Raw genomic sequence first — 14936 nt, forward strand, 5'->3', positions numbered from 1 at the left:
GGCTTAACTAATTAGGAGGATTGGAAAAAAAAAATTGTACTATCACCAGCTATATTAGCCTTTACCCTAATAAATTAAAAAAGTTGTTAAATAAATAATCTAACACAAGAAATATTATTTTTTAAAAATAATGCAATTAGTGTGCTTTAATTGTACTTTCTCTTTTTTAATATGAAAAGGAATAAACAACTTCTAAATAAAAATTAATAATTACAATTATAAAACAAATCAATAAGTATCTTAATTTAGGAAATCAAGCATAAAAATTTACTATTTAAAAATATTCATTAATTTCTTAATCGATCTCCTTTAGTTTTTGAAGAAATTTTTATTGGAAATCACTTTTTAGAGTAAGGATTAAACAGAAATAAAATTGCAAAAATGAATTAATGTGTTAAATTTTCATTTTATTAAGATTATTTACAGTAAAATAAATTATGTAAGGACCTGATTAATCAGATATAAATATACTGAACCACATAATTACATAAAAAATACCAAGTACACTTAACATTATAAATAAAGAAATATACAATCCTCCACAAATAGTTTCTACAATTTTTTTTTTCAAAAGAAAGTTCAAAATATTCTAAGACTATACATTCCACAATACATATATAGGTATATATACTTCCAATATCAAAACAAAGGACATATTTTTCACCTTTTACATCTCTAATCTTCATTCTTGAACACTAGTTTGTCCTACACTATCATCTCATCACATGTAGTATATAAAATCATTGTGAACAACCAATCACAAACAAGTTTATTTATTTTTATAAAATTATAACAGAATTATAATTAAAACAAACTTTAACAATGAGTCATAAATTTCTAATACATGTAATTTAATAAAAAACAAACAACTTCTTAAGCAATTGACAATATCTAAATTTAATTTTCATAATAACATGTATTAACTTGAATACGCATTAAGTGACGTATCTGTCATAAATTTTCTATAGTGGATTTGAGTTAAATAATTGTCGTGATTTTACTTGACTCACATATATTATGACAAGGTCAATTCTTTATATCATCGCTAGATTAATTCTATTTCAAACCAAAATCCTGCTATCATTCATTGTAGCACATACAAGAGAGTTCTTCATGGAGTATAAACCATCATTAATTCCAAAATTCAGAAGCTAAATAGAGCACACTCACGCTTAATGCAAAAACCAAGGTCCAACGCCAACCCTCTATCACCTAGTTTCATCAAGGCAAGGCCTAAACTAAGACCATTGGAGCTCTCAGTTAAATGAGCGTCCAACGTTCCCTATAGTGCCTAGTGCCTGAATCCACTAGAGTTCGTTGCGCCTAGTGATATTTGGGCAACGCCAGATGTTAGGAAACCTAGAACCCATTGTATAGAAGGCGTTCGACAGTGCTTAGGTGGAGCCTAGCACCAAGAGCCCATAGAGCTCACTCTCAGAAGACACTCGACAACACAGAAGTTGCACTCAACACATATCAATTATGAGATTCCTACTTTTATGCTATCAATTTGATTCAATGGTCTATTTGATAATTTTTTTCCTTTCTTCAATTCCTAATTAAGTTCCATTTGACTTGAAACATCCCTAGATAATATCATTCAATAAATCCGATAACATCACACTTCAAAATTTCATATTAATTGTTTTGAATTAGCATTTTGAAACTCATGATTAAAATGTTAATTTGGGATATCTCATTGAAAACCATTCAATAAATTTGAAACAAAAAGATAAATGATTTTGGTAGAAATGATAATTCTTATCATATGTATATTTTGTTTTAAAGTTTATTCATCAAGAGACAAAGTATCATTTAAGCGATTAATCTCATTATAAAAAAGTGTGTTACTACTTAAATGAGAAATAAATTGTATCAATTTTTTCATGTAGGAAGAATATTGTTCAAGTGTTATACTCACTTAAATGATATGTCACTCAAGTAATGGTCATCTAAGGAAGGGACTATATATTTTCTCTCATACTAAATAATATCACCCTAACAAGAATACCTCATTTGATCAATGTTCCCCTATTTTATATGGTATTATTAATGGCTTTCAAATATTTTAAATGTTATTAATTTTTGTGTAATGGTATTGTTATATTGTGTTTTTATTTTTGTTTTCCTGTTCATCCTTTTGAAGATCAAAGACCATAGGATTAGTGAAGAGCAATACACATGCATCCAATCAAAGTCAATAACATAGTATGCTCACTTCTTACCCTTTTTGAGGTCATTAAGTGTTATGAGTTGCATATGGTTTGTAGTCTAATGCATGTGACTCAAAATAACTCAAAGTGAATCTCTATTGTTTGTAAACATAGGAATATGTTTAGAGTTCTAATTGGAGTTTTGTTTGTATAGTTAAATCATCCTGTGAGGAACAAAACTCTAAAGAGTAGTTTGAGTCAAAGACTGATTTTCTAAAAGTAATGGAAGCATATACTTTTATTTTGTTCAAGTTCTAATCTATGTGTGGTTGATGCATGTAAATGAATTGAATAATTTCTTAAGTGGGTAATAAATTAACTTGATTTGATTGATAATTGATATATTGTATTATTGAAATTATAAAATTTGATCGATTGATTTGTGATAGATTATTTGATTAATGACCAAAGTTTAATGTAATTTAAATATATATCTAAATATTATCTTATTCTTATATGTTAAATTAAATAATTAATATCATATAATCAATCCACATGTAAGAACTCAACAAACTATTATAATTTAGTATTCAAAACTATTACAATTCTTGAAACATTAGCAACCAAAATTGAAACCAAATTTATTTAGTTTAAAAAAGCATAATAACTTTTCCAATATCAAATCATCCCACACAACCCAAGTAATTCAACAACTTCATACATACTGAAGCTTTGCCATACAGAAAATCAAATCATCACCTAAAACGTAAATAAGAATTTTGAAAATATTTTGCTTCCGTTGCTTAAAAATCTTTACTATCCAAGAAATCTAATCTTAATGAAAGATAATAAAGATAATGAGTAAAGAATGTTAAGAAATTCTCAAAAGTAAAACCTAGAAAACAAATACAATACGATAAACTCAAACTAACTAATATTCCTTTTTTCTTTCTCAATTCATCATATATGCTATTAATATGGGCAACATGCAAGCACAAATAGAAATGAGAACTTGAAATCCATAATGAATAAGAAATCTTAAATAGATCCAAGTCCTCTTTAGTTGTTAGACCTACTTTTAGTCATCTCCTAACTTGTAATGTCAGGAAAAAAAGAAGATGATTGTCTAGTAAATCTAAAAAGAAACTAAAAGATTTATATGTTTTAGAAATGGTGATTTTTTTTTTATAAATGAAGAATGCAATTGTTTGGTTTTATATTCTATAACCTTTTAGAGTCTACTAAAATATGAATACGTTTTTTATCAACTTGTAACTCTCTTTTCTAATATTCATAAAAGTGGATTATTAATACATATATATATATATATATATATATATATATATATTCACTTTATAATGCATTTTTTTAATATCTAATGTAATAATTAAGACCAATTTTCATCAATTACTTTAGATTTTAAATTTAATTCAATTATGTAAAATTAATTTATAAAGTAAAATTCATATTTATTTAATATATAATAATTTGAAGATATCTTTAGTCAAAATAAGATGTCTGATGCATCTTCTCACACTAATAACTAAATACATAAAACGTGAAAATAATTTAGTGAGCGAACATTAGTAGTATTTTATTCACAGAAGAGGTGCAATGTAAAAAATGTGTGCATGGTTTTGTTTTGGTATTATTCATAAAGAGAAGGGTTACGTGTCATTTCATGAGTGCCGAGGGTTTCTAGTGAGAATGCGACACACAGTTTGGTCCCTTTGAAAACAAACGCTGTTCGATCTCTTTCCCTCTTGTTTCCGGTAGAGTAACCGACACAACCATACAACGTTGAAAACATGATACCACGTCATCCCTTTCAAAATCCTAAAATGCCCTTCTCTTACTCTTAAACTCTGATGTCAAATCCAAATACTCACCATTATTTATTTCAGAAAAAGTGACGTAGAAGAACAGAACAAGATGCGATTAAAATATTAATTTTACTTTTTATTTAACAAAATAAAAAGAAGAAAAATTAATTTTGTGAAACTAATGAGAATATATCTACTTTCTAACTTACAATGAAATAGAAGAAAACTGACTTCTCTCATGGTGATATTACTTTAAATACATAATACATCATATTAATATTTTTTTCGACATTTCAGCCATTCCTGTAAATATTATGATTAAAAAAATTAAAATAAATAAACTATCTTTTTTATTTTTTGACAAATCCATCTCATTTAAAGTTTTAAGGGTTGGAGAAGAAAATGAAGAGAGAGAAAAAAATCATTTGTGAGACTAAATATGAATTCTTTTATTAACAAGAAAATGTTAAACAATATCAAAGATTCAAACTCTATAACAAGCTTGGGTGTAAGAAACTTGACCACATCAAATTTAGGAGGTTCAAGTTATTATAATAAGTTTTAGAGAATTGTTTCGTATGAATGTTATCATATGTCTAATTATGCTCAATATTCATTTTTTTTTCATGCAAATGATTATTTCTTTTTCTATTTATTTTTTTCCATATCACTGATATGATATGTTAATTTTTATTGCGCTTGCCGTTCTTCTTCCATTGAAAATTTGTTGCTATTATATTCTCACACCATTTTTTCGCGCTTGTGTTATCTTCGAGTGTACTCTTTCTTGAGGTTAATTAGTACCACTCCAAATTAGTATAGGTTAGAATTATATTTTCTTTTTTTAATTATATTCGTCCACCATTTTTTTTTAATTAGTATAGGTTAGTATCACTACAAATATATCACTATGTCAATTATCACAATCAAAAGATATTATTTGTTTTAGAGTTTGAAGTTACGTTACAATTTTGTCACTAAAAAAATGTTTTAAAGAGTTAAAGGAAGGAAATGTATTTAAATTATCTTTAGTCTCAACTTTTAAATGATGTAAGACTATTAAATGTATTAGAACATAAGTCCTTCAATTGAAGTTTAAGGGGAATGAGAGTTCATCCCCCAATGAAAGACTAAGGGAACGAAGATTTATCTTATAGATGGTATCATATGTTCTGATACATCCAATAGACTCACATTATTTAGGAGGCTAATGACAATTTAAATACATACTATTCCTTCAAATCTCTAAGGCGTCTTTTAAGGACAAAAATATGACAGAGTCTCGGACTTCAAAACAAACAATACCTTGGATGTGATGATTGACTCTAACAATGTCATTTGACGAATTTGATATCAGAACATTGGCACCATCTACGGGGACAAAAACAATGTTCCAAAGATGAACCTTCATTCCCAATGGAGGATGAACTCTCATTCTCCTTATATCTGGACCAAGGGGCTTATGTTATAGTAAATCCAATAATTTCACATCGCTTAGGAGTCGAGATCAAAGACAGTCCAAATATACCTTTATCCTTTAATCCTCAAAGATGTCTTCTCTAGACAAAATATTGACAGGGTTCTAAGCTTCAAAACAGACAATACCTCGGATGCAATAATTGATCCTAACGATATCACTTGACGAACTTGACATAAAACAATTATAAAACAGGATAAAGTGAGAGTTTAATTCATTAATATTCATACATTTAATTAAAAAGTGTTGTATTGAAAGTATTCATAGTTAGTTATTTTTTCATACCCTTATTAAAGTATTACAAGTAACCATTTGACGAATTAAAACATGATTTATTGATAACCATTTGACGAATTAGAACATAATATTCTCATAATTTTTAGTTTACGAGAACCATAAATTGATACAAATGTTTATCTTATTTGAAATGAAGATTTAAGATTGTTGTGTGATGAAGGCATTACAAGTATATAGTTGAGAGAGATATAAATATTTTGAAAAGATGTGTAAAAAATTAATATTGTTTAAAAGCTTTTATTGTTGAAAGATACATTATAAAATAAGTTACTGAGTTTTGCTCAGGAAACTTGATAAAAAGTAAATTCTATAGAAATTTTTGTCAAAGATTAACATTCATAATGATGGACAAGTAAATATTCATAAGTACCATATTAACTAAATATAAGGAAGAAATTATTGATACACGTTTATATGATTGAATATAAAAAATAGGTAATGTAATGTGTTATTACAATATTTATAACTTTTGTTTATAAATAATTAAAGACACATTCTAAAATTAGATTTTGTTTCTCATTATTTACAAAGTATATTTTATTTTTCAAATGGCAACAAAAACAAATTTAACCAAATGAATTAAATTCTAATTAACTAATTATTTTGTACTTGATACTTTCTTATTTACAAAAGAGTTACTGAATTATAGTTGAATGTTTTTTAATGCCTTAAAACTAGTTTTGAAATTCATCCATGGCTATAAATATTTTTATCCTTGAAAAGTTATGATACTGGTTAATATATTTTTTAATACACGTTTCATGTAAATGAGTTGTTGAATAATGTGTCGCCTTACTTCTAAGTTATTTTATTTGCAAGATTTTTAATGGAAGTCTATATTAATAGTGTCATAGTGAAACATGTCTAATACCTAGGAATCACTACAAAGTAGTTTGTAGTTGTGCAATTAAATGAAACTTAATTAAATGAAACTTAAGGCCTTGTTCACTTGAGGGGATTTAATGGAGAGTAATTGAGGGGATTTGAGAGGATTTGAAAATAAATTTTTTTGTTGTTTATTTGAGTCAATTTGGAGGTAAGTGAGAATGAATTTGGAAGTAAAGTTTGTGAGAATTAGTGTAGGATTTGATTGACGTGACAGATTAAAAAAATTTACTTCCAAATCCAATCTCATTTACCTCCAAATTCATTCAAATAATCAACAAAAAAATTTATTTTCAAATCCTCGCAAATCCCCTCAGTTACTCTCCCTCAAATCCACTCAAATGAACAAGGCCTAAATGTTAAATGTTTATGAATTGATCATTGAATGATTTATTCTCATGTATATCCTTCTATTATTTTTTAAATGAATTAATATCACTTTTGATCCTTATTTTCGTCAATTTTGTTTAATATAGAACTTAGACTTTTTCGAGTGTTCAATATGACCTCAATTTTCGTAATTTATGCTCAATGTAGTCATTTTTCATGATGTCTCTTAAATCGTTAATGAAAGACTGTACACGTGGACAATGTTTGAATGATGTGTTCGATTTTGTCATACATGGCTCATTTATCATAATGTTCACATTACCACATCATCACATTCAACCTCCCAACACAAAAACTCTAGCCACCATGTACCTCCACCGCACAACGCCAACGACATACCACAATGAAACACTTGCACGCACATATCAGAAACCACTATGATCCACCACAAACACTAAGGAGGAAAGACAGAAGCAATGAGCCATAAATTCATAAACAAAGCAACATTAAATCCTTAAATTGTTACTTCATAAACAACATATAATCATAAACCAAGATGCAATTTTCAAGTTTTCATGTTTCCTTCCAATTCCCATATAATAAAAACAAAACCAAACATTCCAGTCAAACAACCAAAAAACAGAAACAGAAACAGAGCATACATTAATTATATATATATATTCAAAACAAAATACCCCAAATCGATCATTTTAGTTCTACTAAATTCGAGTTGCAAACCCAAATTACAAAAAGAAAGCAAAAATAAAGGCACATGAGATATGGAAGGTGAGAGGGAAGAAAGTGAAAATGGAAGTTTGAAACCTTAGTATGAGTGACATGTACACTATACTGGACAGGGCCACATATGCCGAAAACGAACACCTCATTCAAACATTGCCCATGTATACAGTTTGTCGTTAACGATTTAGAAGACGTCATGAAAAATGACCAAATTAAACATAAAATTCAGAAAATTGAGACCACATTGAACACTTAAAAAAGTCAAGTCTCACATTGAACAAAGTCTACGAAAATAGGGACTAAAAGTGGTATTAAGCCTTTTGAAATATTCTCAAAGAATGACTCAGAGACCTAAAGTCCTCATTACGTCGAACAACTCCTTTTTCCCATGCTCAAATATAACACTTCTATAAACATTAGTTTCACCACCAATGAACTCTCGACATTCTTTTGATATTATAAACTTTTTGTTGTTGTATGATCCAATTTTTTTTTGAAGAGGATTGAAGATGAATGCCTACAAACATGACTTTATCCAAGAGCTTTTTTTTCCTTTCAAAGTCCCATCCTTTACAAATCTTTGGAGAACCCATCATAAATTATTCCATCACCCCTTATTGAATTTGTGTTCATTTTCTTAGATCGTGACCTATCAACCACTACTACAATCTTTCAAGGACTAAATTGGATATTTATATATGAAACAACTTAGGCCTCCACCATTATAGAAAGACAAATCCATGACGGTTAGAGATAGCTTTCCACTACGACTCTTAACTGTTGTTAAATTGGTCATCGTTAGAAGTGTAACATAAACAACAACGATTACTCTTAACTGTCATTAAATTGGTCGTCGTAAAAAAACAATGACAAGTTTTTTTACCATTGTTGAAAGTGTTAAGTGTTAAATAACGATGGTGTTAACACCACTATAAAAAATTTAATCAAAAAAGTAGAAAAAAATTAATGAAATAGTTTATAATGATGGTTTTGGTCATAACCATCGTTATAAACCTATTAAAAAAACAAAATGCATATCCATGATGATTATGGTCATAACCGTTGTTAAAATTGAGTCTTTTTTATAAAATATAATATTTACAATTTTGTCTACCAAAACCCTATCAAAATGTTTTCATACAACAACTTAGACAGTTCAAAAATAGTTCATATGTTTTATAAATATCAATACTAATTAACTATATATGAAATTCTTTTAACAAATAACTCTAAGTCTAACTTTAATACCATATATTCTTATATCTAATAATAAAGTACTTTGTCATGCTTGTTGAACATATTCTAATCCTTTTTTTATTGAATAGTTGGACATCCTTAAAATTCTATAAAAGTAAATTGAAGTTAAAGTTAAGATATATTGAAGTTGAAATTAAATTTAAAATATAAGGGGTTATAACATCTTACATCATCCCAATTACTTTGATAGCCGACTTGTACTATAGTTCTCATCCACTACATGACGTAATAGTCATACTTATAGCTCCCAATTTTTTTATTGCTCTGCACCTACAATAAAACTATATAGATAAAATAAATGATAACACAAAAAGTAAAAACCTTGATGAAAATCCATATGACCTTTTGAGTTGTGACAATTGATCTAGCTATCAATATACATTGTCCATTAAAGGCACTAAGATAAAAACATCTAGTGTTAGGAAACATGTAATTGTATATTGAAGGTCAATGTAGTGGTAGGGGATTCTTAAAACAGACTTACATGTCTACTATACTTTTCAAGTGAGAGGGAGACTTGTTATGCAATGAGTAAAACCATACAGTGGTACGATCTAATACTGATAGAACTAGCAAATACCAATGATGATTGCGTTAAAAATTAGTTAAAACATGTACCATGCCAAAACTATAAATTATTAAATAAGGATATACTTACTTATCTATATATGGAGCAAGGTAAACTTGTTTTTGTCGCAACATTATAGAATTACCGATGTATATTTCGGTTTATGTTTTCTTGTTACCCATTGGGGTCATGAAATGAGGGTCTATAAACCTATATGTGTCATCATTTCCCTCTTCCAAACATAAACCATGTAAGTACCTAAATTTGATGGTAAAAACACATATCAAATATCTAATTGAATAAGGGATAAAAATGACTTTAAAAGTTAACTTATAATTGTAGAATAAATATGTTTAACTCTTCATTGTTTGCTAAAATTTCCATCAAATTAGATTTATGTATGAGAAATGGAAGCTTTCTATCTTTGCCAAAAATAGTGGCACCCCAAGGAATGGCCACTGGCTCTATCCCCATGATTGCAACAACCTCCGTCAATATGGCTAGTAGTAGTAGACCCTCTAAATTTTTTGAGGCATGCAACTCTGCTTCACGTTGCTACACAAAACACAAACATGACATTAGTTAGGACACTATATACTACATACACACACACACACACACACACACACACACACACACACACACACACACACACACACACACACACACACACACACATATATATATATATATATATATATATATATATATATATATATATATGTAACAATATTAATGGAGATACAAACGGATTCAATATGTTGTGTAACCAATTCAATTTGTGGTGTCATCTTCATGAGATGTTTCGCTCAGATAACGAAGGTTTGCAATGCTTGAGACAACTTATTGACTTTACAAACTCTTTTATATATAAAATACATTCATTAGGACATGCATGAATATTTTCATATTCCATTACTATTAGACAAATATCTACATTCGATTAGGTAAAGTTTTGCTTTCAACAAACATTTCCTTTAACAATTGAAGCAATTATATGAAGCTTTTAAAATTTTGCCCTTCACTGTGTTTAAATTCATCAACCTTTAACACAACTTATAATTGTGTAAAGTTAGTTAAACTAGGATATAATTGATTCTCTACATCAGTAGACATTTTTTCATAAACCTCTTCAATAAAGGATTGTATTCTAATATCACGAATAATGTCTTCTAATATATCTTCCATTATCCAATCAACAGATTCATTTGTTTCAGACACACTTGACATGCCTAACAATTCATCATACCACTTCATAGTGCATATCTCTTCAAAAATCCTTCACACAATAAGTTCTCTAATTCCTCTAATTCCTTGAGTGGATTGTATAAATTTTTCCTTCCTTCTCTCCTAATAAATTATTTAAACTATTTTCGTTGTTAATAAATTATCTTTAACATATTTTTTAAAATATTTTGTAACGTCTACATGTTATAATTGTTTATTACACAATTTAATTAATTGAATGCTTTGTTCATTGATTACAAACAATAATTTTAATCGATTAAAAAAATGTATTATGAAAAACTAGAAAACTTATAAATGATCGATTATTTATCTAAATAATTATTTTTTTCTTAGAAGACAAAATCATCAATTATTTAAACTTTTCATTGATTAAAATCATTAAATTTCATTTCAAACTTAACTTTAGATTTCAGTCACTTGTTATCATAGGGAATGGCTTGATTTAAAGAGTTCAAATAAGAATAAAGAAAATTAGATACTAAACACTAGAATCTTTATAAACATATTCAAATATCATCAAACATCTTCATTCAAAGTTTTAGAGATTTTCTTCAATATCATCATAAAGTACATGAAAAACCATACAATTACAACAAAACCATAAAATGAAAAAGAAAAAACAACAATGTAATTTTCAAATAAAGAAGATAAAATCTAATATAATTTCATAACATAAACACATCTATTTATTACACTGATGAATTCTCTAATAAAAGTAAATACCCAAAGAAAAATTATATTAAAAAATTGACATGTAAATCAAAATAATTTTAAAGGATCAACATACATGAAAATTTAATAGAAAAACCTATTAACCACTGTCTCACTTTTTCACAAAAAGAAATTAAACTCATTCTCAAATCCTCAATTAAAACTTAATAAAACTAAGAATATTTAAAATACTTCGCACATGCAAACATAAAAAAAATATTTTTAAATAAACCTTTATACCAACGTTAAAGGTCAACAATCAAAACTACGAAACATTTTTAAGCTTATAGCATTCTTTGAACATTCTTCACACGATTTAATTTATAATATAAAAATAAATATAATAAAGTAATTACTAAAAAAATAATATCTCAATTTCACAAAATCTATTATTGGATAAAAGTGTCAAAATTAGGATTAGATAAACTTATCATAAATTTGAATTTTTTAATATTGATTTTTCGAAGCAATGATAACAAATCCAAATTTGAATATTTTTTAATATTAATTTTTCGAAGCAATGATAACAAATCCAAAAACTGAAAACGTATGCGAGGTTTGAATTTTGTTTTTCTTTTGAATGAGATTGGACATGGCGTGGTCAAGAATGCGATAAGAATTTGAAAATAGAAAATATATAATTAATTTAATACGTTAAAATAAAAAATTTAGTAATATATATTTTATTTATATTGCATTTAGGATTACCCACTAAAAATGATATTTTATACTAATAGAATAGAATGACATTTACAAAAGTAAAATGAATAAATAAGATGGCGTTATGTTTTATTATTTAAATAGCATATTTTATATCTGTTTCTATATATTAACTTTTAGTCTAAAGAGTATATTAAATGACGCATGATAAGTTTAGTTTTCATTTATCTTTCTTAATGAGATAATTATAATAAGGGTTTGTGCGAATTAAATTAGAGTGTAAATTCTCTTTCACAGTCAAAATATTTGAGTAGAAGAGAGATGAATATAAAATATTTAAAAGATGTGTTACGAAATTATAATAAACTCAAGTTGATATGACTTTTTTTCTTTTTCTAATAAATATAAAAAAGATAAAACGTTTTAATAATAAGATGAATAAATTATTTAAAAGTATGAAAAAGCAATCCAAAATCACGAAAATCACTTGGTGGAGATTACCGTGTTTAACGGAGGGTATTATCGTCCAAAAAATACCTGTGATGAAGCTAAAAGGGATCTATGGCGGAAGGAAAGGAAAGTGAATAGAGGCCTCAAAAACCTCAAAAACCCTCTCTGTTTCTCTCTCTCTTTCTCTCTCTCTTTCTCTCTGTCACTCAGTCACTCAGTCACTCACCCACACACACTAGAACTTCACTGTGGAACCTTCATCCATTCATCATTGAAGGGTAGTACTCGTAATTTGACCGAAGAAATGGCGACTCATCATCTTCCCGACCACTTCAAGTGTCCAATTTCCCTAGAAATAATGTCGGACCCTGTAATCCTCTCTTCCGGTCACACCTTCGACCGTTCCTCAATCCAACGTTGGCTAGACGCAGGCTACAGAACATGTCCAATTACCAAGTTGCCCCTCCCCGACCAACCTTCCCTTATTCCCAACCACGCGCTCCGAAGCTTAATCTCCAACTATACCCTCCTACCTCCTCTTCACCAAACCATTTCCCAACCTCAAACCCTAATTTCCACCCTCACTTCTCCCTCTTCTTCCTCCGATTCCAAAATCGATTCCCTCCGCCACCTCACGCGCCTCTCCAAGCGTGACTCCGCCTTCCGCCGCCACCTTGCTGACTCAGCTGCTGTCCCCGCCGTCCTCGCCGCCGTCGTCGACCCTGCTCTCCAGGAGAAGGCGCTCCCGCTTCTGCTCAACCTCACCCTCGACGACGACTCTAAGGTCGGCCTCGTCGCCGAGGGCGTCGTCGCGCGCCTCGTCGCCGTTCTCCTCAACGCTTCGCCTGACTGCCGCGCCGTCGCGGCCACCATCGTCACCAGCCTCTCCGTCGTCGAGGTCAACAAGGCCACCATCGGCGCTTTCCCGGCGGCGATCGCGGCGCTCGTGGCGATACTCCGTGACGGAAAAGGGAGGGAGAGGAAGGAGGCCGCCACCGCGCTTTACGCTCTCTGCTCCTTTCCGGATAACCGGAGAAGAGCCGTGAGTTGCGGCGCTGTGCCGATTCTGTTGCGGAACGTAGAAATTGGATTGGAACGGTGCGTTGAGGTAATTGGCGTTCTGGCGAAGTGTAAGGAAGGGAGGGAGCAAATGGAAGGTTATAACGGTTGTGTTCAGATTCTAGCTCGCGTTTTGAGGAACGGAAGCTCCAGGGGGATTCAGTATGCGCTTTTCGCACTTACTTCACTTTGCTTGTATAGCCAGGAAATGATGCTGTTAGCTCTTGAAGAAGGTGTTCTGGAAGCTTCTATTGTGTTCGTGGAAGATGATAATGAGAAGGTAAGGAGGAATGCGTGTAATTTGATTCGGGCTCTCCGTAGCAACAACAGCAACCACGATCGGGTGGAGTGATTATGGAAAATGAATGGAACTGGGATGTATGAAGTATCAGTTTTGATGGGAAGAAAGATTTGTTTGTCTCTCCTCAGTGGAGGTGAGTTGTTGTTTTTTGTTTATTGGTTCTGCCATGTTGGGTGGGTCCTCTGTACAAAATGGAAAGAAGATCATTTTTTTTGTTTTGAATGTGATAGGGTTCTTTTGTATGTTGTTGTATATTGAATAATGATGATGGGCTAGCTCTCTGGTGTTAGTTTGGCTGTTCTGAATGGGAAAGTTTAATCCTTTGAATTGTAGTGCTTCGTAGTTAGAACATTTCTTCTGGTTTCTTCGTAATTTTTACTGGGTTAATTCTTAACATCTGGATTTTAACTTACAAGTTGTTTTTTATGTAGTCTTTCCTTCGTATGTAAGTAGTAGTTCTGTTGCTGTGCATTTGAAATTTTAGTGTAACTCATGAATCGTTTGAATGAAAGAAAAAAATGTGAGTGAAATGAAGCTTGAATTCAGGATATGATTTTGGAATGTTATGTTTCAAGATTTTTATTTCTTCAGTGCTTTCCTCTCCAACAAAACAAGTTAATTTTCAAACTAAAAATTTCTTCCATATGTATAATCTGTATGTTTCCTGAATCAAACAAAAATGTGCGTTTCAATAAGTTTAGAAAACAAAACCTGTCAGGCTAGAATTGAAGTCAAATTTGTCAAGACTTATGAGACATGGTTTTCATTGAGCCATAATTGCTTTGGATGGTTGATTTTGACCGGAATGCTATTGTTTATGTTAATAGGATATCAGCATTTTTTTACCTGTGAGATATATTTTAACGGGGCTGATGTGTTCAGCAACCAGTCATTCCTACTATATCAATTGCAAGTAAAATATCTTGTTCTATTGAATTGTGACTGGCATGTACAGTTTGTTCATTCAGTTTTATGT

At 29.9% G+C, this 14936-nt stretch overlaps 1 protein-coding gene across 1 annotated transcript; it reads left to right on the forward strand.

Moving 5' to 3' along the window:
• The first annotated feature begins 12718 nt into the window (after positions 1-12718).
• On the forward strand, positions 12719-14311 carry LOC124842288 (U-box domain-containing protein 8). Its single transcript, XM_047318747.2, has one exon. The coding sequence runs from the start codon at positions 12905-12907 to the stop codon at positions 14009-14011; it is 1107 nt and encodes a 368-aa protein (XP_047174703.2). The 5' UTR covers positions 12719-12904; the 3' UTR covers positions 14012-14311.
• Positions 14312-14936: the final 625 nt, after the last annotated feature.

This window comes from Vigna umbellata, chromosome 9 (genome assembly GCF_029865625.1).
Source record: "Vigna umbellata cultivar VRB3 chromosome 9, Vumbellata_1.0, whole genome shotgun sequence".
Taxonomy (NCBI): Eukaryota; Viridiplantae; Streptophyta; class Magnoliopsida; order Fabales; family Fabaceae; genus Vigna; species Vigna umbellata.